The sequence below is a fragment of the Eretmochelys imbricata genome, chromosome 4 (genome assembly GCF_965152235.1).
Source record: "Eretmochelys imbricata isolate rEreImb1 chromosome 4, rEreImb1.hap1, whole genome shotgun sequence".
Taxonomy (NCBI): domain Eukaryota; kingdom Metazoa; phylum Chordata; order Testudines; family Cheloniidae; genus Eretmochelys; species Eretmochelys imbricata.
In genome coordinates this window covers 99361368-99389130 of record NC_135575.1, presented here as the reverse complement: position 1 = coordinate 99389130, position 27763 = coordinate 99361368, and the positions used below count along the sequence as shown (strand labels likewise).

Here is a 27763-nt window from a genome sequence, read left to right as displayed (position 1 = left end):
GTGAAACCCACTGGCAAAATGTGTCCTCATCCTACCCTCCGAGTGATTGGTCCACATAGAAGATAACAGTCTACTACTGCCAGATATTCCATTAGCTCAAGTGGGAGAGGCCTCTGTGGTGGATCTAAAGCTTTCACTCTGCGGATGCAGGAATCAGTGGCCCTGGACTCATAGGGATTCTCTGGGCTCTGCCAACTAGGCATAGCTTTTGTGAGGGAGGAGAGATGCAAACCCTGCCCCATAAGAGCTCAATGTAGGGGGATCTTTGAGAGGGAATCTCATGAGGTTTCCTCTTGTGGATTTTGATTGGGAATGGGGAAAAATCTGGGTTCATAATAGACCAATAATCTTGTACGTTTCTAAAAAGAGCATCTTATCTTTTTGTTCTACGGAATATCTCTATTTATTCTTTCTTACATACTAGAAATATTGCACAGATGTATAATTGATATATTGCAGTTTTTCTTGCCCCATGTAGTGGGGAAATTAAATATATTTATAGATAAAGTGGAAGCATGTTAAATAATGTAGCTGTGTCATTGTCGTTCTTTTGACGGTTTGGGTTTGTTCCTGCAATGAGATTTGCCCTAGTTTAGGAAGTTGGCTTTTGCAGTAATTAGGATTACTGGCTTGATATGGTCTTATCATATTTGTCAATCCTCTCTTAATAATGTGCCAAGTGCTTCATGCCTTTTGATGATAACCATGGGAAGTTCCATTTAGACAAACACAGTATTTGTGCAGCGTTAGGATAAGGGAAATACTTCATTTGTTTTGCCAATTTTTGTACCTAGAGAGTTTTGCAGATTCATTAATAAATTCATCAGATGAGCTACAGGTTATTTCATGGAGTCGAATGTATAGTCCACTCCAACTAACTCAGCTCTAGATATTTTCCATTTTTTTGTTTTTTACAGACTGCTCCAGGGCCATTATCAACAGTAGTGGATGATAGTGAGCATTTAGAAGATATGTGGTTAGCAGAGGAAATGAAGGCTAAGTAACTCAAAAATAGTCCATGTTGTTCATAAACTCACTCACTCAGTGCTTTGCCCTTGTTGGGCTCAATTCAAATGCATTACAAAGAGGAAGCCAGTACTACAAAATGGAAATGACTGAAACTGTATTTTTGCTCTAGGCGTTTTATTTCAATGAAATTGTTCTCTGCAGGCCTCCTTCACTGAAGAAGTTAAACCAGCCAACCAAAAAGATGAAACTGATGCTGGAAGGCCAGAAATGATGAATTTGGGGTTTGCTTCACCAGGTTTGTTGCTGCAAAACTGCTTTAGCCTGGTGATATTCTCCTACAAATCCTTGTGCTACAAGGATTTTTCTCTTCCTCCCTTCTAAATGCTCAAGAAGAGTGCATTCACAGTGACATCTAGAGGTTTCATGAGAAAATGCTGAGCTTGTATTTATCCTGAAATGGTATAATTACATTGTTTTCAAATCTATCTGATGCCTATTATGTCCATTTTGTAACTTACATGTCTTTATATGAATAACTCTAGATTAAATGCAGCATGCCCAGAACGTACTAAAAGTAGAAACTAGTGATAATGCAATAATGGTTTTGGTTCAAGAAATGATATTTTTTGTATAGAGTTTTAGGCCAGAAGGGACTACTGTATCATCTAGTCTGACCTTCAGTAGATCACAAGCCACCAACACCACTTGCACACTAAACCCAACAACTGAAATGAGACCAAAGTATTATACCCCACAGGAGGTTATGCTATACATTGAAGGAAGGGGGGAAAATATATCAAGAGACAATTCAAGCCAGTCTTTCTACAGGTTCATAAATATATATGTATGGCATCAACAACATTGTGCTCACCCTTGACGTTCTATTTTAAGGCTTTTCATATGGTTCCTGGTCAGACCGTTGTAAAATTGACTTTGTCAACTAGTTGTAAAATTATGATGCTACTTTTCCCTAATAGCAATGTTGCCAAAAAGCAATTTACATTCCAACATATCTTTTGTTTACTGCTTATTCATAATAAGATCATGTTAACATATTTTTCAATTTCTAAAATGTGCCAATCACCATTTATCTTGGTGCAGGTGCATACTGAAATATCTACCTCATATTATTTGTAAATGACATACTTTCCTGTAATAAGAGTACAATTATACCCCTCCTGTCCTTCAGGCAAAAGCATGACTAACCATTGGAGCTTTTCACCACATCCTGAAAGTTAACCAATTTGAGCTCCATCATCTCAATGAAAGAAGCAGATTCTGCCCTCCACTGAGAACCCTCTGCCTCCAACTCCTAGCTGTTCAAATGCAGGGACTATTAGCAAGGACTCATAAGCTGATCTCAGATGCTTTGGTGGTGCACAGGGAGGGGAAAAAGAGAGCCTAGGCTTTCCGGTAGATAAATCCCAGTCAAGGTTAATATCAATATCTTGAATTGCACCTGGCAGCCAATGTAGCGCCTGCAGTGCATTAGTGTAAGGCACCAGAGATTGAACAATTGGAAGGCCAAATTCTGCACCAGTGGAAGTTTCCAAGTTGTCTCTGATGGTAGCCCAGTGAAGTTCATTGTATTAATGATCTAATCTGGAGGTAACAAAGGCTGAAGGTAACTGTGCCACGGTCCATATCTGAGAGAAATGGTCATATCAAGTGTAGGTGAAAAGAGTACTTTTGCCCCTCCCTTAAATCCCTTTGGACTTCAGGAGTAACTGGGGATCCAGAGGTATCCCCTAAATTGTGTACAATAGAACCTCAGAGTTATAAACAGATCAGCCAAATACATACCTCATTTGGAACTGGAAGTATACAATCAGGCAGCAGCAGAGACTAGGGGAAAAAAAAAAGGCAAATACAGTACAGTACTGTGTTTACTAAAAAAAGATTTGACAAGGTAAGGAAACAGTTTGTGTTTTGTTTAATTTAAATTAAGATGGTTAAAAGCACCATTTTTCTTCTGCACAGTAAAGTTTCAAAGCTGTATTAAGCCAATGTTCAGTTGTAAACTTTTGAAAGAACAACCATGACATTTTGTTTAGAGTTATGAACATTTCAGAGTTACGAAACCTCCATTCCCAAAGTGTTCATAACTCTGTGGTTCTACTGTACCTTTCTGAAGGATGTACAACCTCCCCCTGCCATTCTGTATAGATCCTTTCCCCAAACAGCCAGCATCATCTCTGTTTTATGTGAACCGAGCCTCAGCCATCCATCTCTCTGTCTCGCCAGGCTCAGGCACTGGGAAAGCAAAGACAGTGCACTTTCTTGTTTTAGTGAAAAAACAGGTAAATCTGAGGTGCCATCCGCTATTGATAATGAGACAGTTTGAGCTGCAATATCCTCATTTGAGTACAGTCCTAATGTCTGTCTCTTTGAGAGAATAAGTTCTGCTTACTCTGAGGGATGTTTTCAGCACAGGTAATCAAATTTCCAACCCCATTCCAAAGTCTCAGTAAGGAAAGATCAGAGTTGCCTTTTATTTTATCCCTCTCTTTCCCCTTCCCTGACAAAAGGGCATTCTTAAAACTTTGCAATTCTTACATAGCTGGGATTTTTCTAATTTTTTTTATGTCATGCTGAAAAAAATATTTTTGATTCTTGTGTTGTGTGGATTAGGTGCAGAACAGAAACAATTCAAGACAACTGTTACTTGTACCCGCCCTGCTGTGCCCAGCGTGGAGTTCCCTCTTAGCACCCATTCTGAAGAAGCAGCTTCAAAAGATAAAGATCTGAAGAAACCTGAGACAGAACAACAGAAGGAAGCAGAGATCCTAGTTACACAGAAGGTAGTGTAATACAGAAGAGCATGGGAGGGGGAGAGAAAAGGACCTGCCATGCAAGTGCTTTCAGTGTTAATGAGCTAGATTTTACTTTGCCTTATGTAATACTAACCTAGGAATTTCAAAGCAGCCTGTTAGTGAACAATCTTGAATCATTGTTTGAATCATAGTACAAAATTTTCCTCTTTCTTCCACATGGAAGAACTAAACTTTGGTATTCCTAGATGCACTAAACCAAAGGTCCAAGCTTGCAAATTGCTGCAAACATGGTATTTTCTTTTGCAAGCAGGCCAGTTAAAGTTAATGGGACTAATTATGATTTTGAACAGTGCACTCTACAAGAAATGTTTTCAGACTCACAACTCAATTCAGTTGCAGCTCCCTGACTCTGCACCACCTGCCCCGAGCAGAAAAGTGGCTAGAGCAGACCAGAGAATCAGACCTGAAGTTCTTGTGTTTCTGTGTGTAAGGAAAGCAGAATACCTGAAGAATGTAAAAGAAAGATATTTGCCCTTAAAGCCTTCTTGAAATGTTCAGTGAGTGCATGTGGTTGAGACAGTGATTGTGTCTGACAAGATTCTGTTCTGAGGAAATGTATATCACTGCATATCTTTGGACTAGTAGCAGCCTTGGTATTTAGGGAAGTGCTAAAATCGCATGGGGGGCAGTAAACAATTAAAAAAAATCCAGAATTTAAATATTACAAAATTACACAAAAGTGATGTAAGTAGAAGTTTAGCATCATAAACTTGATTCCGAAAATATGTGAAAAAATGTCATATAGTGGAATTAGGACCTCATTAATTCTGTATGCTAGCATTTTATTCAGTCAGACATAGTGCTTTCTGGATGTTAATGCCTGTTCTTAAATAATTGGGTAGGTAGTGAAGTCAAGTGCTCCAGAACAAGAAGGGGTTATATTATTTCCATTTTTGAAGAAAGTACCTGAGACCAGCCAAGTTATTCTGCAGAACTCTGATCAACAAGGTAGGCAAAAGAAAACAGGAGTATTCTGTAGCATTGTAGAAATTTAACTGGGTAGTATTTAAACATTTGTTAGAAGGGTCAAAAGAAAAATAGCTGTCCTTTGACCTACAGTTCTTCAAGTAATGATCTCTATGCGTATTCCACTCAAGGTGCGCGTGTGCTCCATGTGTATGAGACTGGAATATTTTTCACTTGCAGTGTCCATTGATCCCTGCCCCATGCCTTCTACTCCTCATGCTCTCAGCTGAAGGCATAAGGGGCAGTTTAGATCAGCCACTTTTCCAGTTTTTTTTTTCTACTGCTCATGATCTGAGACTGCACTTCTTCAGCATCCGCAACTTTAGCTAGCATTTATTTTTTACTTGTAGATAATTGTATATAGTTTTACCTGTCTTAGATAGTTCATTCAATAGCAAGTGTAGTTTTAATATAGCCAGGGGCCCCCTGACACCCTCCTGGGGTGGCTACCATGCCCAAGCACTGCCCAGGATTCAAAATCTCTGTGATCTGCCCCTGGGCCTTCCCAATCCATGATGATCACGATATTTGTGTATATAGCCTCAGTGAAGCTCATAACTCTTCCAAGGGCAATGTGTGCTGGTCATTCCCTTGAACAACCCATCAATCCCGTGAATTCAAGTTTAGAAAATTCCTGGTGGATTGTTCAATGACACCCCAGTCTGATCTTGGCTTTTCTGACCCCCACACTGTACACTGAGCTAGGGTGACCAGATGTCCCGATTTTATAAGGACAGTCCTGATATTCAGGGTTTTTTCTTATATAGGGACCTATTACCTCCCAGCCCATGGTCCCGATTTTTAACACTTGCTATCTGGTCACCCTACATTGAGCAGAAGCACCAAAAAGTTCCTCTTTGAACATGGTTGCCCTGGGCTCCCGGGACTATGCTGGGAGCAGAGCTGAGGGCTCTTACAAACAAGGCAGACCTGAGGAGGGTAAGCAAACACTCTCACAAGAAATGTGAGAAATCCCCCTCTAAATGTTCATTCAGGAAGACCTCCTCTCCAACATCCTCAATGTCAGGTGAGACTCCATGCCCCAGTACTGGTGTGTTAGGGAGCAGTATTGGTTCTGTGACACCATCAACCAGCCAAGTCATAGTAAGACCACCAAGACTAATGGCACTGCCCATTGACACAAAGGCCTTGTACTACTCCAATGAATCTGGGATCAGTGTGGGAGTTTCATCAGCCTTATCAAGACAAGAGAAGTCAGCCCTGATAAAGGCTCAGAAATCTTATGGGCACCTTCCCACTCCTACAGAAGAGAGACTATGTGGCCCAAGGACAGTGGCACCTTTTCTCTGTGGGGACCACTGTTTTACCACTATGATCCCTCACATTGGACTTGGGGTCCTTGGGATTTATGTATGAGACATCCGGAATACAGACGGACAGAATGGGAGTTGAGACAGGCATCCCCACATGGAAAAGAACCTCAGCCCCACTCAAGAGCACTCTGAGGAAGAGGATCAACCAGGTGGAGCCAGTTGTCCCTGCTGGATTATCATTGTCCTCACCAGATGAGGTGGTCACATCACCACTGGGTAACAAGAGACAATTCCAAGATCTCCTCCTGAGGAGAATTGCAGATATGCTCTAGATGCCCCTGGAGGAAGTACAAGAAACTCCTCACAAGTTATTGGATATCCTCCACAATGTGGGTCCTAATAAAGTGGCACCAATCAATAAGGCCATCTTAGAACCTGCCAAGATAGTCTGTGATTCTCCAGACACTTAGCACTCCTACTCCAAAAAGAATGGAGAAGAAATATTTTTGTACCATCCAAGTGAGTGGTGGACTCAGAAGATACTTCCTGCTAAATGGCAACATCTTTGGTTATGAGATAGGGTTCCTAGTTCCAGTCCTCCCAGAACTCCCACAGTTCAATCCACCATGAAGGATTTGCCTTTCAAGGAAAATAACCTATTCAGTGAGAAAACAGATGAATCGTTACATTCCCTCGAGGACTAATCCTCTTAGCATGCACCATCCAGGAGTGCAGAACACTCTGTTAGAAACCCTCAGCAGACGTTTTTCCACAGACCACAAGTGGGAGCCACATGACCTGGTGATATGGTGTATCTTTCAACAGAGGAGACTCTTGTTGCGGGATCTCTTTGCATCTCAAGAGACCAAGAAATGTCTGTGCTTCTGCTTCTGAGCAGCCGAGGGTCATGTCAGGGTTCCCTCCCCACTCTGAACTCTGGGGTACAGATGTGGGTATCCGCATGAAAGACCCCCGAAGCTTATTTCTACCAGTTTAGGTTAAAAACTTCCCCAAGGCACAAATCCTTTCCTTGTCCTTGGACGGTATTGCTGCCACCACCAGGTGATTTAGACAAAAATTCAGGAAAAGGACCACTTGGAGTCCCTATTTCCCCCAAAATATCCCCTGAAGCCCCTTCACCCCCTTTCCTGGGGAGGCTTGAGAATAATATGCCAACCAATTGCCTTTAATGTAAGTACAGACTAAACCCTTTATCTTTAAGACACTAAAATCAAATCAGGTTCTTAAAGAAGAACTTTATCATAAAGAAAAAAGTTTTTAGAAAAGCACCTCTATAAAATCAGGATGGAAGGTAACTCTACAGGGTGATAAAAAGATTTAAAACACAGAGAATTCCTCTCTAGGCTCAGCTTCAAAGTTACAAAAAAAAAAGAATAAAACTCACTCTTAGCATAGAGAAAATTCACAAGCTGAAACAAAAGATAATTTAATGCATTTCCTTGCCTTACTTACAATTTTTGTAATCTTAGATGCTCATTTCAGGTATGTTTCTAGGAGATGTTTTTCCTGCCTGGACCCTCTCTCGGTCCAGAGAGGCAACAAAAACAAAGAGAGCACAAACAAACCCTCCCCGCCCCAGATTTGAAAGTATCTTCTTTCTTCATTGGCTCTTTTGGTCAGGTGCCAACTAGGTTATTTGAACTTCTTACCCCTTACAGGTAAAGATTCAGTACGGCTACCCAGGAGGGATTTTATGTTACCCTTAGCTGTATGTTTATGACCAGCCACAATGCCAGAGGGGATGCATTTCTGTTACAATGGTCAGAACTGCTGATGTACGTATTCCTGCCCATCCCTCTCTTGCCTCGAATCCTGAGGGAGATCAAACAAGACAAAATGTCAACGATCCTAGTTGCTCCTGGGTGGCCGAGGCAGTTCTGATTCACTGGTGTTGTCCAGGTCGCCTCTCACCGTGCATCTGTATCCAATTCTTCCTGGATCTGTTGAGCTGCAGGCAAGGGCAAGAGCCTTCATCCGAACCCGGCATTTCTCCATTTAACAGGTTGGTATTTGGATAGATGACAAATTCAGGGAGGTCATGCTTGAAAGCTGTTCAATCCATCCTTAGCAATAGCAGAAAAGACACCACATGAAAGTGCACAATGGAAAAGATCCTTGATATGGTGCCAGCATCATTGGATACCCCTAGGGTTCCAAGGTCACGGCTATTCTGGACTACTTCCACTTCCTATAAACGTCAGGGCTGCCTCTCAGCTCCTTGCAAGTAAACCTGGCAGTTATTAGTACCTTTCATTCTCTGGTGGACAACCATTCAGTCTTTGCCCATACTGCTACAGTAAGGTTTCTGAAGGGACTTGTCAGAATCTTTCCTCCAGTACTGAAGCCTACCCCAATGGGACCTCCAGTCTAGTCCTGTCAGCGTTAACAAATTCTCCATTCAAACCTTTAACTTCATGTTCCTTGCTCATCTGTCTATGAAGGTTGTGTTTCTGGTTGCAGTCATCTCAGCCAGAAGAGTAGGTAAGCTGGGCACCCTCTATATGGTCTTCCACAAGGATAAGGTTTTCCTTGAGGTTACATCCTAACTTAATTCCAGAAATCTTGGAATTCCATCTGAAGTGGGTCATCCACCTACCTGTCTTCAATCCAAAGTACCATGCTGCCAGAGAAGCTGCCAGAGAAGCTACACTTTGGATGTCAATCCAGCCTTGGTATTCTACCTGCAGAGGACAAAATCCTTCAGGGAATCTCATTGACTCTCTTTCTCTTTTTACTGAATGTATGAGAGGGGAAGCAAAGACAGATTTCAGGATGCATCCTGCTTTGCTATGACTTGACAATGACCCCTCACAAGGTGTGAGAGCCCACTCAATCAGAGCCCAGGCACCATTAGTAGCTTCGCTTCATGATGTTCCCCTTCTGGAAACCTGTAAAGTGGCAACATGGGGCTCTATGCATACCTTTGTGCCTTGGCACAAGCTTCTCCTGTAGACACATCCTTCTGCAGAGTGGTCTTCCAATCTGTGGTACGCAGGGTTACTCACACCTGCTTTCTCAACAAACACTGCTTGTGAATCACCTCAAGTGCAATACACACAGGGACCATCACTCGAAGAAAGTCCAGTTACTTACCTGGTACAGTAACTGGAGTTCAAGATATGTGGTCCCTACATATGTTCCACTACCTGCCCTCCTTCCCCTATGCTTTAAGTCCTTATCCTAAGGCTCTTCACAGTAGAGAGGAACTAGAAAGCTGATCACGGCCCCTTATGCCCTCTGCTCAGAGTACAAGGAGGAGATGCGCACAGGCACAGACCAGCAGACACTGCTTATGAAAAATCTTCCAGTCTCAGGTTCATGGAGCATGTGCGCTCCTTGAGTGGAATACACAAGGGGGCCACACGTTTCAAAACTCCAGTTACTATGCAAGGTAAGTAAGCAGACTTTTTAAAGGAAATAATAATTTTTCACCAAAACAATTGCTTCTGTAGTAGTATTTTTAGCATAATTCTGTGGTGATAATTGCACTATTATCACTACCTTCCTTAAATACAACAGCCGATGTATGGCACAAGTCAGGAAGACCAGGATGGCACTATTATATATCTGACACTGAGTTAAAGGGTATATTCTATTTAAGGGTATTATATTTTACTAGTACTGCTGTTCTAAGATGAAAATAACTTAGTAATCTCTTTTTATGATAAAAATATTTGGATCTAAGTTCTGTCCTCATCTGCTCACGTGTGGCTCCCATTAAAGTGAATGAAAACAATGCATAGATCTGGCACACACTTCAGTTTACCTCACAAATATTTGAGTTGCTGTAAATCATGAAAATTTCCTTTTTTATCCTCATGATATGCAGATTTTAATTGTGTGTGCAATATAGTACATATACCATACAGAAATCATAAAGCAACCCCAAGAATTACCTGACCTTCTAGTGTCCCCTGAAACCTTTGGTTAAATGTGCTTTGACGGTGTGTGTATAAGTAGTGCAAAGACTTCTCCCCCTTCTTGCTGTTTTCAGGACTGAAATTGCTTTAGATGGCAGTTGTGGAAAATAAAACAACCCTGAGTGGAAGTAGAAATTGAACTTGTAATAAATTGGGAGATTTTTCACCCTTAATACAACTTAAGTGTTAAATTAAACTAAACAAGAGAGCAGCCATACATTGAGTTATAGAATGTAGATGTTAACATTTTTAGTAATGTTGAAGTTCTTCGTGCTCTGGAGCCCACATAGAATAGATGGTGCTGAGAAAGTCAAACAAATACAAGACAACATAAACATGTATGATATATAAAAGCTCATGATGAGTTTATAAAATTAAAAAATGTAGAATTCTGACTGGGAGAAAAATGTCTTTAATTACACCAGTGTGTTAGGTTTCAGAGTAGCAGCCGGGCTAGTCTGTATTCGCAAAAAGAAAAGGAGTACTTGTGGCAACTTAGAGACTAACCAATTTATTTCAGCATAAGCTTTCGTGAGCTACAGACTGAATGCATCCGATGAAGTGAGCTGTAGCTCACGAAAGCTTATGATCAAATAAATTGGTTAGTCTCTAAGGTGCCACAAGTACTCCTCTTCTTTTTACCAGTGTGTTAGAGGACATTTAAATGAAGTGTACCACACCAACAGCTTGTAAATACTCATAGCATTTCAACTAAAAACCCTCTTAATTTATCACCATGGAAAATGGAACTCAAACTAGCTTTGATCAACCGCCCTTTAAAGCGATTCATAAATTAATTTAAAAATCCATTTGATCACTGAGTTCACATCTACCTGGTAATCAGTTTTCTTTTCACGGTGTCATATTTCTTGTTTTGTTTCTATTCTGCCATCCACTCTAGAGTCACCCAGCTGTGCCAGTGTTCCGCTTAGGGTTCGGAACTCCTGGCGACGCTCCCAGTTTTTCTCACAGTCAGGTAAATGATGCGCTGGGACTAGCTGCATCTTTCCCGCTGCACTGAGTAGTAGGTGTTTTAAAATGTGTGCTGGGGCAAAAGCTGATGATCACTGGTACTTATTCTGTTGTCTGCTTTCATAGAAAGTGCCTATTCCTGTTGCACAGTTGGCAAAGAGCTGTTGGATTACACACAGATATAATGCTTTGGTTTCAGACACCAAAATAATAATTTCCCTTTAAATTTATTTTTACTTTACATCTGTTTTTAAGCAGTTTAGCGCAAAGGCACTTAATAGAAAATGGCAGTGGTTCTCTTGGTAACTGTGACACTTGAATAGTGTTTTCCCTTGATATGTCCTACCTTTGCTCTGCTTTTTTTCTTTCCCCACATTGAATAGTGAAGGAAAAGTTAAATTAAATTTGATAACACTCTTTTCAGACACTGCTAATGACTCTGACCAAGAGTAGTTGTCAGTAGCTAGTGGTAGCTTAGAACCTACTGTTGATGTTATGCTCTTTGTAGCCATATCAAAAGTATTTTTGTTGGTGGAGGGTACAATCTATTTCTCTGATCTGTTGTATCGTAATTTTTCATTGCTGCTAGTTGTGGGGCAGGTATTGTTATGAACTGCTGAATTGGTAGTTTCCTCTTTATACAGTTGTGACTCGGCTTTTTATTTTAAATTAAGATAAAGCATATTTGACAATCTTAATATTTTGGGGGATTAATTTTTGTTTTTCTCTTTTTGCAGCAGACTCTGATAATAGTGACAAGTCAAATGTAAGTAAGTTCTTTGCAGTGTTCTTAATAGCAAAATAGTAGTGTGTTTAGTGTAGAGATTTGCATGATGGTACAACTAAATCAGTGATTCTTTTGAAAACCCTTCCAAAATAGACTCAAATAGGAAGAAGAAAACTCAGCTCTTTTAACTGAAAGAAAAGAAATATGATCCAAAACACTTCATACACTTTTAAACAAATATGGGGCTAAGTTCTGTCCTCAGTTACACCTGTGCAGTCCCATCAGCATCAGTGCAATTGCACAGGTCTAAACTGAGAGTAGAATTTTCCCCTTAACTAGGAAAAATGCAGAATTATGATGTGTGGATTCACTTTGGTCTGGATCCTACATACATGCTTACCTTTGAGAATGAATAATTCCATTAGCTCTAGGGCTCCATAACTGTTTGTACGCTCCTTCTGATTACTTGCAAAGAAATTATTACATACAAGAAATGATCAACAGATCAAAATCCATTACCCCTCAAGGAAACCCACATATATTTGAACACAGCACATCCTGTATTCCATGTACTGCTCATCATCTGAAAATAGACGTTATTTTTTCTCATTTGAGAGTGCATAGGACTCATAACGTAGAGTAATTAGATATTTTACATCATAAGGCCTCAGCTTCTAAAGAAAAAAATTTAGCCCATCATACAGTGGGTCCCTGATCTGACTGGGGCCTGTGGATGTTATTGCAGTATAAATAATATCTTAAGCCAAGACTTGAGATTGGATATGGTGTCCAAGATCTGAAATATGTGAACATTGTTCTTCTGTGATAATTTATTTTGATAGTTGTGGCATCAGAGGATTATTTTCAGGAAAAATAAGCATTTGGTTGTTTTTCTTTACTAAATTGGTATATTTGTATAAGTAGATCAATGCCCCTTGGAATTTCTTCTCAATTGCTTCTGTTCTCCTGTTCTATCTGATGTTTTCCTAGTTCTTATTTGCAAACCAAATGATTTTTCTGTGACTTGTATATATTGCAGAAATAAAACTATTTCCAATTGATGGTGTAGCTAGGAATACTGTTAGCTAACCGTGAGAAGTACTGGTTTCAGAGTAGCAGCCGTGTTAGTCTGTATCCGCAAAAAGAAGAGGAGGACTTGTGGCACCTTAGAGACTAACAAATTTATTTGAGCATAAGCTTTCGTGAGCTACAGCTCACTTCATCGGATGCATACTGATGAGAAGTACTGTAAATTGAAGCAATTATAAATCTGAATTCCACTTGTAGCTTAACATTTTCACTTAATTGGTAGAATAGCTTAAGTGACTTCATTGTGCAACATTTTAGGATTGTCTTGTGATGTATATTATTAGATCCTAATAACCTCATTCAATTTATCTAAGTGTTTCAGTTTCTGGTCCTGGGATCCAGAAGAGGAACGAAAGCGACAGGAAAGATGGCAGCAAGAACAGGAACGCTTGCTTCAAGTACATGTGCTACTAAATTTATTCCTACTATTGGTTACTTGTTTTTCAGTTGAATTATCACTCTTGTTAGACCTTGAGCAGTACAGTTCACTTCATGACTGTTTTAATTTAATTTCAAATCTGAATATTTTATATTCATCAAATAAACCTAAAATTGCTTGAAGATGATACTGAACACATGAAAGAATTTAATTGGTTAAAATGTGAACAGTATTTAAATTTACTGTTTAAAAATATTTCTGCTCAATTTATGTATAAAAAGAACAGAAATGAATAATTTAATAATTTAATTCTTAATTTGTGGCAAATGCTTGTAAAACTTACTCTCACATGCTTGACAAAACAGTAAGTTAATTTTATTTCTTAAAGGAGTGGAGTAAAATGTATTGATATAAATCAAAAGTGATTTTTTGGTTTATGAAATACCTTATCATGCCTCATAGTTTTAAATGATAGAATTTAATAAATATATACTTCATGAAAACATATTATCCATAAAAATACATTTGCATTGTTTGCTTTTCTTTAGCTTAATTCAAAAACATGCCATTGTTCAGTGTAGGATTTGTTTTCAGAGGCATGCTGTTTTTTAAAATACAAAAGTAAAACATTGTGAAACAGCATATGGCTTAATGTGAGTTGATGTATGGCTATCCACATCTGTAATGGCAACAGTCTTAACTCTTTTATGGGTTTAGTTCTCAGTGTTATGTTTTGCTTCTGTCAAATAGGATTGTGTACAATATGTGAACTTGTAAATCAGTTCCATACATAATGACCTTTCCTAATCAGCATGTGCTCTGTGCCCAGATCACACTTACTATTAGAGATGGGCTAACTAGTAAATCCCTGTGTATGCACACGTATACAGCTATCACTGATTTCACCCTGTTCTAAACCCAGTCGTAAGTTATCTGTGCCCTGAACCACTATACTTGGCTGGTAAGATGGTAAAAGAAAATAGAAACACATATTGGATGGGGATGGAAGAGGACACTGAATGCCTCTTGCTCTTTCGTACCCAACTTGGTTCCCCTGACTACCAGCTCATTAAGAGTAAAATGCTAGAATCTCTCCAAAACTTTTCCACAAATCCTGGGGGAAGGAAGAGAGAGAGGTTGTCTGTTTTTGTTGGGTGTTTTTTTGTTTTTGTTGTTCTCTGGCATCAGGTGGGACTTCCACTTTTATCTTGTTTTTAACAAGAACATTAGTTCAGGGATTCAGGAATAGCCACCAAATACATACCATACATTAGGTCTATATTTAACGCACAGAAAACAAGCTATGTATTGATTAATTGCTTTGATAGTTTTTCTTCAAGATTGTACATATGAGAACACTGTTTACAAACAATTACTTTGTTAGATTTTGTAGATTGTTGTTTACAGTTGTCCTAATTTAAGAAGACCAAGCTAAATTTGTCCATTATAAAGTGGCTTATGGAAACTTTCTCTGTACAGCTTAGTAGTATAATAAGCAATGTAAGAGACCTGGGGGGGCTAATTTCCTGTCCTGACTGAGTGAACCGTGGTAGTGGCACTATTTTCCAATCTGGAAAGAGAGAAGTTGAAACTTCCTCATGTCACTCAACAGTGAGCCAAGAGAGCAACATTGACTGGCTCCAAGGAAGCCTTTTGTTCTCTTTCCTAGCAAGGATGATGGCACCAGGAGAAAGAATGAGGAGTACTTGTGGCACCTTAGAGACTAACAAATTTATTTGAGCATAAGCTTTCTTTGGCTAAACCCCACTTCATCAGATGCATGCAGTGGAAAATATAGTAGGAAGATTATCTATCTATATACAGAGAACATGAAAAAATGGAGGTTGCCATACCAACTCTTAACAAGACCAATCAATTAAGGTGGGCTATTATCAGCAGGAGGAAAAAAACAAACAAAAAAACACTTTTGTAGTGAAAATCAAGGTAGCCCATTTCAAACAGTTGACAAGAAGGTGTGAGTAACAGTAGGGGGAAAATAGTTAGTGTAATGACTCATCCACTCCCAGTCTTTATTCAAGCTTAATTTAATGGTGTCCAGTTTGCTGTTTCTCGTTGGAGTCTGTTTTTGAATTTTTTTGTGGAAGAATTGCGACTTTTAAGTCTGTAATTGAGTGTTCAGGGAGGTTGAAGTGTTCTCCGACTGGTTTTTGAATGTTATAATTCTTGACATCTGATTTGTGTCCATTTATTCTTTTGCATAGAGACTGTCCGGTTTGGCCAGTGTACATGGCAGAGGGACATTGCTGGCACATGATGGCATATTATCACATTGGTAGATGTGCAGGTGAACGAGCCTCTGATAGTGTGGCTGATGTGGTTAGGTCCTGTGATGGTGTCCCTTGAATAGATATATGGACAGAGTTGGCAATTTTGGCAATGGGCTTAGTTGTAAGGATAGGTTCCTGGGTTAGTATTTTTGTTGTGTGGTGTGTGGTTGTTAGTGAATATTTGATTCAGGTTGGGGGGCTGTCTGTAAGCGAGGACTGGCCTGTCTCCTAAGATCTGTGAGAGTGAGGGATCATCCTTCAGAATAGCTTGTAGATCCTTGATGATGCGTTGCAGAGGTTTTAGCTGGGGGCTGAAGGTGATGGCTAGTGGCGTTCTGTTACTTTCTTTGTTGGGCCTGTCCTGTAGTAGGTGACTTCTGGGTACTCTTCTGGCTCTGTCAATCTGTTTCTTCACTTCAGCGGGTGGGTATTGTAGTTGTAAGAACGTTTGATAGAGATCTTGTAGTTATTTGTCTCTGAGGGGTTGGAGCAAATGTGGTTGTATCTTAGAGCTTGGCTGTAGACAATGGATCATGTGGGCTGGATGAAAGCTGGAGGCATGTAGGTAAGTATAGCGGTCAGTAGGTTTCCAGTATAGGCGTTCATGTGACCATCGCTTATTAGCACTGTAGTGTCCAGGAAGTGGATCTCTTGTGTGGACTGGTCCAGGCTGAGGTTGATGGTGGGATGGAAATTGTTGAAATCATGGTGGAATTCCTCAAGGGCTTCTTTTCCATGGGTCCAGATGATGAAGATGTCATCATCGTAGCACAAGTAGAGTAGGGGCGTTAGGGGACGAGAGCTGAGGAAGTCTTGTTCTAAGTCAGCCACAAAAATGTTGGCATACTGTGGGGCCATGCGGATACCCATAGCAGTGCCGCTGCGCCAGGAGAGAAGCTTGAGGTGGAAGGTAATAAAAATGCAGGTTTCCATATTTAAGAATAGATTACTTTTGACCAGTATTTCATTCTTGAGCTTAGTCTCTTTATACCTCGTACATTTTTATTTCTATTTGTTGTTTACGCCATTCCAAAATTAAATCATATTAGGTGGAGTCGATTGCATGGTTTGCCTGGTTATCAAACTGATGATAAACAAATTTCTTATGGGTCAGGGGTTTGTGTTCTCGGTATTTTTAACTGTTGTTTTGCACAGTATTTTGGAGGAAGGAGGTTACAACCAAAGTGCAGAGGAAACAGTGTGACTTTGCTGTTCCAATACAGATAAGACAGTTTTGACACCACAGCATTTTAAAGAGCTCTTTGAGAGATTCTCTTTTGATTCAGAACACATGCAGAGCTGGGGAGATTCAATTCTCAAGAAATAATCCCATCCAGGAAGAAAACCAACTACTCAGCTAATCATCATCTTATCCACTTCTGACCTTTATACATTGTCTATTTATCGTATGAGCCTACATGGTTTTTCATCTTTCATTAAATTGTATTAGCAGCAGCTTATCTTTATTAGATTAGTGCCAAAGCTAATATTTACAAAGCCAGTTAAATTCAGAAGCTATTTTAGCCAATGATTAATGCAAAATCCTTGTTTTAAATATATTGGAGTGTTTTGATAGCTTTTTTCAGAACTCTTCAGCTCCTCATAAGCTATGGTTGTTTTTAAATGCTGAAAATAAATTTCATTTTGAACAGCATCTAGCATTTGAAAACTCCTAACTAGTCAGACTTGATATAGCACTTTAAATGTCCCTGGTGCTTTACAATAAGCTAAGAGTACTAAACAACATAAAACTTCCCTAGGGGACCGGGGGTTGGGAGGGAAAGGAAGAGAAGTTTGTTCATGTTCTTGTTTTTACATTGCATGCCTGTTTTCTGATGAGCCAGTTTCTAGTGGGTCCAGTTTCCTGATACATAGCAAATATTGCAGAACATAAATACTGTCTTTTAACCATTGAATTGAAACAGATAAAAAGAACCCCCTATTAAGTTTCCTATTAAATAGATTGTACTGAAATTCTGCGCAGGAGAGGTACCAGAAGGAGCAGGACAAGCTGAAAGAAGAATGGGAAAAAGCACAGAAAGAAGTTGAAGAGGAGGAGCGTAGATACTATGAGGAGGTATAATGTTCAAAAGAAGCAAGTTTAAGAAGTGATCTTGCAGTTCCAGTGCAGGGGTATCTTGCTTCTATGCATTTTTAAAGTGTTTTGCTAGTGGGACTGTCACTTAGAGACTAACCATTTACGATGATCCTTTATGTTAGAGAATTTACATCTCGGCAATGGAAAAGTCAGAAGCTCACTGTTAGTTTAATTATTTTTAATTTCCATGCCCTTGTTTTGTCCTGTGCTCAAGTCATCCCTTTGTCCTGTTTCAGTGGTGCAGTTAGCTTGAACAATGTTTATGTCTCTTAAGTTGTCTTGTCACATTCATTGTATGTTTCTAATCATACTTTTATGTACAGTAGTTAGGCAGATTAACATCGGATACTCATTGCTTGAGTAGTAAATGGCATACTCATGACCCTGATGAGAGGTAAAGCATCTTTCTGAACTCTCTCTGCATTTCTCATGCACCCATCACCATAATATCTAGCCACCGTGCATTATTTAAAAAATAATTAAATGTTATTTTAGGAAATCTGTCTATGCTACAGATGAATTGACATAGGAATGTAGGAGAGAGGAGGCAGAAGAATAGGTTAAGGTGACATTAGACAGGCATTCCCAATATGGATGCGCATATCAATAAACACAAGCATGTACTTGGCCAGCAGCAGCAGTCATGACTTCCCCAGTTTACCACCCATGACACACTGGCATTCATACTCATATAATGGGGCTGGTGGTGAAGTACACTAGAGAAAATTATGATGAGCTTTGGAGACCGAACAAAGCTAGACAAATAGGCAGCACAATGGCAGATGAAATTCAGTGTTGGCAAACTTAAAGAAATTAACATTGGAAGGAATAACTTCAGCTAATTTTATAATAATAATTCTGTCCTCGTTGAAGAATGAAATGGAAGATAATACTGAAAAATATTACAATGCCATTATATAAAATAGTAACACATCCTCACTTGGAATACAGGATCCAGTTCTGGTTAACGCATCTCAAAAAAGATACAACACGAGTACATAGTGTGCAGAGAAAGGCAATGAAAATGACTAGAGTCATGGAGCAAATTTAAAACTGAGAAAAGGAAAAACTTCTTACGGAATACACACCTATCAATTAAACACCCTGCCATTTTATACTGAGTCTAGTAGCTTAGTATTCCATGTCCAGCAACTTTGAAGATCAGGCCACTTACCTAGACATCTAAATATGGATTTTTAAGCCTAACTTTATACTCTTGCTTTTGAAGATCTTACTCCTGGGGGAAATTCGCACCACTGCACATGCACAAAATTCATGTGCCCCACAGAATTTAATTTTTTTCTGCAGAAAATACATTCTGCCCCAGAAGTGCTGCTGTTCCACCTTTCTCCCACCAGAGACCACTCTGGTGCCAGAACAGCTAACAGCATGAATGCAGTAAGCTGTTCTGATGCCACAGCAGCCTCTGGTGGGCAAAAGGTGGAACTGCAGCACATCTGGGGCAGAATGTATTTTCTGTGGAGGGAAAAAGAAATCTGTGTGCACGCAGTGGCACAGAATTCCCCCAGGAGTAAAAGTTCATCACAGCACCTAGCCTGTGGAGCCAGGTTAGGACAGAGTGGGGCACATGGGGCTGCTGGGGGGGGTCACAAACTGGGGTTCAGAATGGCTAGTGGAGGAGGACAGACGAGGGAGTGGGCTCGGGAGCTAGTGGGGTGACAGCATTTAGCCAAGGACTGAATGAGAGTGGGGGTGCATGGCCACATGGGGATGCGCGAGCGGGGCTGTGGGGACAGGGACAGATGTGCCTGACTAAATGGGAGAGGCTTCGAATCTGCATGGGAGAGGCTCTCCAACCCCCTAAGAATCCTGCCCCTCCCCCCACAAAAAAACCTGTTCCATACTTCTCCCCCAACAACCTTCCTGGTTCACTCCAGGGTCCTTCCCTCTCCCTTACCTCCTCCACTGCCCCTGACACTCGCAAGCCTTTGCACTGCTTCTCACCGGTGCAGGAAATACAATTCTGTATTGTAATTTAAATGAATTACTCAAAGTTCTGTATTAATATGCCTACTAAGGAATCTATTTGTCAAAAAAATTACCAGAATATTATTTTTGGTCTGCATTGTTACTGACATACTTGCTGACAGATATTTTGAAATAAATTACCAAAATAATTGAAACTGGCATGATTATAGAGTATCATTTTGACAAAATATGCAGAATTTTGCAGAATTCTTAATTTTTTGGCACAGAATTTTTAATTTTTGGCATGGAATTCCCCCAGAAATAAGATCTTTTCCAATGTTCCTTTGGCAAGCTTCATTTTTAAATCTCTCCTCTTCCTCCTTCCTGCTCCCACCTCTCCTTTAGGAGCGCAAGATAATTGAGGATACTGTAGTTCCGTTCACTGTTTCTTCAAGCTCTGCTGAACCCCTCTCCACTTCTTCCTCTGTCACTGAAGGAAATGGGACAATGGTGAGTGTCTGACAGAACTGGAGTGTAAACTAGGAGGTAATGAAAACGGGGCAGTAAAGGCAAAACTATGTTCAGTGTGGAGTTAGATCATTCCCTTAAGATCAGTAGGGTCTAAGAATGGCATAAAAGGCAGTTTGTTTCATGAAGCACCCCATCTTACTTTTAAAAGCACTTCTCAATAAGCGTAGTTCACTTTTAACTGATAAAAATGTGCCCAGTTGTAAGCCTCTAAGCACTACACAGTGTGTAAATAAAGTGTATTATTATAAATACAGAGCCAAACCCCAAAGCAAGCTACCACCATCCTACTTTAGACAAGAGCAGGGTTAAAGTAAAAGGGGCCAGGAGTTCCACAGATCCCCATTAAAAGTAGATGGTGTGTTTCCGTTCCTCCCCCTTTCTTTGGTGAGCATTACTCACCTCATTGCTTCCCCTCTTCTTTGACTGGTGCAGGCAGACGTCACCTTGTATTTCAATCTACTTTGACTATCATGCGAAGTCCTAGGAAATCTAAAGTTTTCCTTTAAAACATGGAACCACTTCTCTCTAAAGCAAGATGGAAATAATACAGGAATGTTCAGACTCTGATCCTCCCATGGCTCCTTGTGCACCCAGTGCCCACAAAAGGCTAGCCTGACACATTCAACTAGGCCATGGTCTCCACTGCCCAAAACAGGGTGTGGTTACTGCAAAAGAGCTTGCTGTAAAGTTCTAATAGAGACAAGGCACACTTTGTTTTTACTTCATTGGAGGTTGTCAAGTTCAACACTTTAATCACCCCACATGGCTTTGACCTGAGCTAGCTACTTTGAGGTAAAAAATAGTGGGTTATCTCCATTAGGATTTTACTGTGAGATAGCTAACTTGAATTTGCTATCCTGCTGTAAAAACACCTTTTTTGGCAGTGGAGACAGCCTTGGGGGCCTGACAAAGTTCTGGTAGCCTCCTTGGGCTGCACAGATTGTCTACAGCTCTGTGGGCTGTGGACCCACCCCAGCACACCCCCTACACCGGGACTTGAGGTAGTCTTCAAGAGGCAGCCTTATGACTACCTACCACAATACCTGTGCTGGGGGGATCCTCCCATGGCTGGTTACAGGGGTTTTAGGACTCCTTTATATGGTTCTGGCCCTTTTGCAAGGCACAGGGAGGCCAGATGGGGGGTAAGGAGCACATCCCTGGTACATGACAGCAATCAAGAATAGCTATGTTTTGACTTCTGGGAGACTAGACAAGTCTAGCTTGTAGTTACTGGTAAACTCTCAATCAGATCCCCCACATGGCTTCTTCTCTTTTTTCATTCTAATATAGAAGGAGATGAGCATTTATCATCCTGAAGGCTATGCTAGACAGTACCTTTAATTTATTACTGTATTTCAGTACTGAAGACCACATTCTACTCAATTACTGAATTTCTCAGGCAATGGAGCGTGTGAATAAATACTCATTTTGCTTCACATGGGGTGCCTCAAAAACACCTCACCCGTGAAAGTGTATTGACCAGTTTTGTTTCTGAAGCTTAACTTGGAAGCCCGAGGAATTTTGTAACCGTGTTTTGAATGTCACATTATCCTTCTGTAATGACAATCTTCCGATTGGCACCACGTATGGCTTCTGTGTTGAATAAATGTTGTGCTCTCTGGAGAGGAAATGCCCTTCCATAATTTCCTTGTTACAAGTTCAGTAAAATCATGTTAATTTTTCTAAACACTGTCCCAATCAAATCCAAGGTCAGTGTCAGTAAGGTCAAATAACTTTTGCTTTATGTAACACCGTTCATTTTTCCTCAAAGGCATTTCCTTTATGTGTAACAAATATAGTAAACTGAGGGACAGGCTGTATTGTTCTCATGCATGTTCTGAAGTTGAGTTCAGGTGAAGATCTTCACTATTATCTCACTTTTTTTTTTGTAGAACATGATGGAACTGAGTGACTCTCAAGAGGAAGAGAAACAAAAGGAAATTAAAAGACAGCAGAAATTACCCTGGGAGCAGGAGGGTGCATCATTAGCCAAAAACAAGAAAAGTGAGCCATGCCTGGAAAAGAAAAGGTGTGGGTTAATCAAGGAATTTTAGACAAGTGAATGTACTTGTAAGGTTGTCATCTGGGCTCATAGCAAAATTGTTTTGATGTACTGTGCTCAGACTGGGGGTGTGGAAGTGCTTTTAACCTCCATTCCTACGTATTACAAAGCTACCCTGGCCTGCAATCTGTCTTCAGCTGTTCTTCAGCTCCTTCAATCTGTAATCAGTCCAGAGATCCCTTACCAGACTTCCACTTGACCTTTTGAGGTCCCTCTTTTCTATTGGGAAGATACAATGGAATGTATCAATGTTTATACTTTTAAAACAATATTTGGTTATCTTTCCTTGCTTTTACCTCCTCTCATTTAATTTCTTTATTCTTTTCCCAATGTCTTTTCAACCTTCCACTTTCATTTTTGTCTTCTCACTTCTGTTCCCGTCTTTCCATCTTTCCCTTACTCTTGAAACCCTCTGTCTCTCACTCTCCTCTTTTTCTGGTTCTCTGTGATCCCTTTCTAAGGCCAGAAGGTAACACTCTGATCATCTAGTCTGACCTCCTGTCTAGCATGGGCCATAGAACTTCCCCAAAATAATTCCTAGAGCATATCTTTTTTAAAACATCCTATCTTGCTTTAAAAATGGTCTGTGATGAAGAAACACCATGACCCTTGGTATGTTGTTCCAATGATTAATTACTTCCACCATTAAAATGTACACCTTATTTCCAGTCTGAATTTGTCTAGCTTCAACTTCCAGTCTTTTTTTTTTTTTTTTTTGCTAGATTGAAGAGTCCATTATTAAATATTTGCTCCCCGTGTAGGTACTTAAATACTGTAATCAAGTCACCTCTTAACCTTCTCTTTGCTAAGCTAAGTAGGTGCTCCTTGAATCTGTCACTATAAGGCATGTTTTCTAATCCTTTAATCATTCTCTGGGCTCTTTCCTGAACCCTCTCCAATTTACCAACATCCTTCTTGAATTATGGACCCCAGAACTAGACATGGTATCCCAGCAGCATTTGTACCAGTGCCAAATATAGAGATAAAAGAACCTCTCTATTCCAACTCGAGATACCCCTGTTTATGCATCCTAAGTTCACATTAGCTGTTTTGGCCACAGCATCACACTGGGAGCTCATGTTCAGCTGATTATCCACCATGACCCCCCAAATCCTTTCCAGAGTCACTGCTTCCCAGGTTAGAGTCCCCCATCCTGTAAGTAAGGCCTATGTTCTTTGTTTCCAGATGTATACGTTTACATTTAGTGCCATCCCTCTGCACCCCTTTAGGAAGTTCCCAAGTCCTCACTCATTAAGGAAGAGCGATGCATCCTTCAGGGAGTTACCGGACCCCGTTCCCCTTACTAGCTATTCTGTATAGTTCTGGAACAACACACTCACTCATGTTTGGGTATGGGGTGCTGGAAGGCTGACATTCCTACTGAGACAGGGTTAAGGTTCTTATGTGTAGTCTGTGTTGTACAGTGGCTGTTCTAGTGGTGAATTGGGCTCCTCTGGGTGGAGGAGTAAAAGATATTGTACTGCTGGGGCTATTTACTGCCTGTCAAGCACCCCCTTGTGGCCAGAGGTTGCTCCATACACCCTGCTTCTGTGGCAATCCTGTCTCTTCAGGGCTCCTTGAAGAGCGCACAGTTCAAAAAGTAATTCAGACAATCCCAAGGGATTCCATTTATTTAGTCTTCAGGTGCACACTGGCCCTCCAGGCTCCAACCCTCATCCAGTGTCTCTCTCCCAGTAGTCCAACACAAAGTATTTCAAAACAAAACACAAACTCATGCAGACTTCAGCCCAGTTTCAGCTGGGCACAGTCCCCTCTATCTGAGAGTGTGTCTGTCTGTCTGCTTCCCAGTGCCTCCTGCATGGAGTTTGTTCTTCTCCCTGTCCCCAGGCCTTTTCAGGTAGACCTCTCTCCCCTGCTTCTTGGGCAGGTCTCTCCCATGCCTCCCTGCCTGGAGAGCTTTCTTCAGCTTACTGTCAGGCTTCCTTCTACCTCTGGCAGTCTCAGCTACTCTCTCACCAGGCCTTTCCTGCAGGTTCCTGCTGCCTTTTACACTGTATTTAAATTACTTGATTCCCCTCTGGTAGGGCTCACCTGGCTGAGACCCAGAAGCTCCAGCCCATGGGGAAGCCACCCTGTGGCAGATATGTTTAGATACTTTCCCTTTTCATTTCTTGGCTTTTATGTCTGTGTGTCAGGTATGCTATGTATAGAGCAATCTTAACTCACAAGTATTGCAGTGTTTTTATGTGCTAATTTCCTAGATTTCTTAGTTTAAGAAAGGATCTCCAACGTAGCAATAGCCACTTTCACCAAACCAGGATCTTCATTCCTGAACTGGCCAGACGGTTTGACAAGGAACAGGATTTTCAGTGCTGGTAGCTGTTGCTTTCACAAAGACAAGGAGCTCCTGAGCAGGCTTAATGTTATGCAAAGAGCAAGACCATTGACATAATAGCTGTTGCTTTGTCAAATATGCCATTCTATGATGCTGTTACAGAAAGGCCTTCAGGGCCTGTATTTAACAGTATGTCAGGCCAGCAAGGAGAGTCAGCATAGATTACCATCTCAATTTATTGCCAGTTCATGATTATTACCCACACCGATCTATTATTGCTAACACAAGGAAACAAATACCTTTTGAGCATAAGAGGTTCACATACTAAAGCACAATAATGAAATGACACTCTAGTTGACATTCCTCTTAGCTTTGTGTATACAATGTGATTTGTTTTTATTAGCAGTGTAAATAAAGTGCCCACAGAACATCCAGAGACTATTCTTCAGAGGGGAAGTGAGCAGGATCACCAGGTGTCAGTGACAGAGCACAGCTCACCTGTCATACTGAATCTACCATTGACTCAGGGTAAGATTCCAAACAGTCCAAAGATTGATTTTGTTTGTTTGTGTTTGTCAAGGAAATTTCACAGGTTCATAGAGTGATTTAATCAAGAATATTAGTCAAATGAAATTGCAAATTTCCAAAATAATTTAATCTGTGTTATTGCTGCGGGATTTAAACTTTTCCCAGGTTCAAAATCTGTTTAGTACAAGCTAAGATAAATGAGTTTAAGTGGTAACTGAACTTTGGATCCTTGGCATTACATGCCATGGAAGGCTGAGCACTTAAACTCCAGCTGAGAAGCTAAATAATCAAAGTCTATGTGTGCACAATAGTTATCTAAAGTATATCCTGCAAATATTATTTAATGACAAAAAATTCATTAAGACAAAGAAACGGTTGCCTAGCAATAGCTCGATCCCTTCCAGAACATTGAGCTAAGCAAAACTCAAACTTCTGAAAACCAGGAAATACAGCCAAGGTACCCATGCACACTTAACTCTGCCCCCTGAAGCAGGCAATAGCCACTGGGAATTAACTGCATGAACTCCAGCTGCAGTCACTATGTTAGATGTAGCTGTATTGAATAGCAGAGGAATAGTTGGAGCAACTTGGAAGATCGGTAATTGTGATATGAGGAGACCTGGGGATTAGTTTGAGGAGCATCGTAGAGCTGTGATTGTGATATAAAGAAGTTTATTCTCAGATTTCCACTGAGGGTGGCTTTCACACTTCAGAATTGCTAAAATGTATGAACTTAATTAAATGCTGTTTTTGTTTTCTGGGGTCTGTATCTCGGGAGCCCCTTGATCAAATGACCCCACATTTGGATCACTGACCCTAACCTACCCTACGCTCCCATGAGGCACTGCAAATTTCAAGACAATTCATGTAAGCACACAGATTTTAGAGCACTAAGAAGGATTGTACTTTTAAAAAGAAGAAGGGCTTCCCAATCTTAGCTAGAGCAGAGCTGGTGCACCATTATAATAATATATGACATTAGAAGGAGAATCGAAGGGAGGAGCTCTACATATCCATCAGCAACATTGGGCTTACTGCAGAGGGTATGGGGAAGTTCCCCATCCTGAGTCATTTTTTTTTAGGTGACAAATCTGAGGAAGTGTCCCAGATTAAAGTGTTGATTGAAGTGATTTTGGAACAAATTGATAAATTAAGCAGTAATAAGCCACCAGGACCAGATGCTATTCACCCAAGAGTTGTGAAAGAATTCAGATACGAAATTGCAGAACTACTAACTGTGGTATGTGACTTGTCATTTAAATTAGCCTCTGTACCAGATCACTGGAGAATAGCTAATGTGATGCCGATTTTTTTAAAAGCCTCCAGAGGCGATCCTGGCAATTACAGCCCGGTAAGCCTAACTTCGGTACCAGGCAAACTGGTTGAAACTGTAGTAAAGAATAGAATTATCAGACACATAGATGAACGCAATATGTTGGGAAGAATTAATACGGTTTTTGTAAAGGGAAATCTGCCTTACCAACCAGAATTCTCTGAGAGAGTCAACAAGCATGTTGACAAGGGTGATCCACTGGATATGGTAAACTTACATTCAGGGCTGTGGTCTACACTACCGCGCTAAATCGATCTAAGTTACGCAACTTCAGTTACGTGAATAACGTAACTGAAGTCGATGTAGTTCAAGCCACTTACTGCAGTCACTGTGCTATGTTGACAGGTGAGTGTCTCCCGTTGACTTCCCTTACGCTTCTTGAGGAGGTGGAGTACGCAAATCAATGGGAGAGTGATCTCCCATCGATTTAGCATGTCTTCACCGGACCTGCTAAATCGACACTCACTGCATTGATTGCAGCAATGCCAATCTACCCGTAAGTGTAGACTTGCCCTCAGAAAGCCTTTGACAAGGTCCCTCACCAAAGGCTGTTACACAAAGTAAGAAGTCATGGGATAAGAGGGAAAGTCCTCTCATAGATCAGTAACTGGATAAAAGATAGGAATAAATGGTCAGTCTTCACAGTGGAGAGAGGTAAATAGCAGGGTCCCCCAGGGATCTGTACTGGGACCAGTACTGTTCAACATATTCATACATGTTATGGAACAAGGGGTAAACAGTGAGGTGGTAAAATTTGCAAACAATACCAAATTACTCAAGATAATTAAGTCCAAAGTTGACTGCGAAGAGGTACAATGGGCTCTCACAAAATTGGGTGTCTGGGAACAAAATGGCAGATGAAATTCAGTGTGGATGAACGCAAAGTAATGCACATTGGAAAACCTAATCTCAACTATACATACAAAATGATGGGATCTAAATAAGCTGTTACCACTCAAGAAAGAGCTGCTGGAGTTGTCATGGATAGTTCTCTGAAAACATCCACTCAATGTGCATGGGTGACTTTAATTTTCCTGATATCTGCTGGGAGAGCAATACAGCGGTGCATAGACAATCCAGGAAGTTTTTGGAAAGCGTAGGGGACAATTTCCTGGCGCAAGTGCTAGAGGAGCCAACTAGGGGGGGCGCTTTTCTTGACCTGCTGCTCACAAACCGGGTAGAATTAGTGGGGGAAGCAAAAGTGGATGGGAATCTGGGAGGCAGTGACCATGAGTTGGTTGAGTTCAGGATCCTGACGCAGGGAAGAAAGGTAAGCAGCAGGATACGGACACTGGACTTCAGGAAAGCAGACTTCGACTCCCTCAGGGAACGGTTGGCCAGGATCCCCTGGGGGACTAACTTGAAGGGGAAAGGAGTCCAGGAGAGCTGGCTGTATTTCAAGGAATCCCTGTTGAGGTTACAGGGACAAACCATCCCAATGAGTCGAAAGAATAGTAAATATGGCAGGCGACCAGCTTGGCTTAATGGTGAAATCCTAGCGGATCTTAAACATAAAAAAGAAGCTTACAAGAAGTGGAAGGTTGGAC

At 40.7% G+C, this 27763-nt stretch overlaps 1 protein-coding gene across 1 annotated transcript in view; it reads left to right on the top strand.

Moving 5' to 3' along the window:
• Nucleotides 1-27763, top strand: part of LIMCH1 (LIM and calponin homology domains 1) — a 117792-nt gene that overhangs the window by 69451 nt on the left and 20578 nt on the right. The window contains exons 16-24 of the mRNA XM_077816170.1: nt 1171-1264; nt 3607-3770; nt 4646-4751; nt 11694-11726; nt 11946-11958; nt 13095-13170; nt 17424-17516; nt 19872-19976; nt 21890-22026. Coding sequence (XP_077672296.1) covers nt 1171-1264; nt 3607-3770; nt 4646-4751; nt 11694-11726; nt 11946-11958; nt 13095-13170; nt 17424-17516; nt 19872-19976; nt 21890-22026 — 821 coding nt within the window. The remainder of the gene's footprint in view (nt 1-1170; nt 1265-3606; nt 3771-4645; nt 4752-11693; nt 11727-11945; nt 11959-13094; nt 13171-17423; nt 17517-19871; nt 19977-21889; nt 22027-27763) is intronic.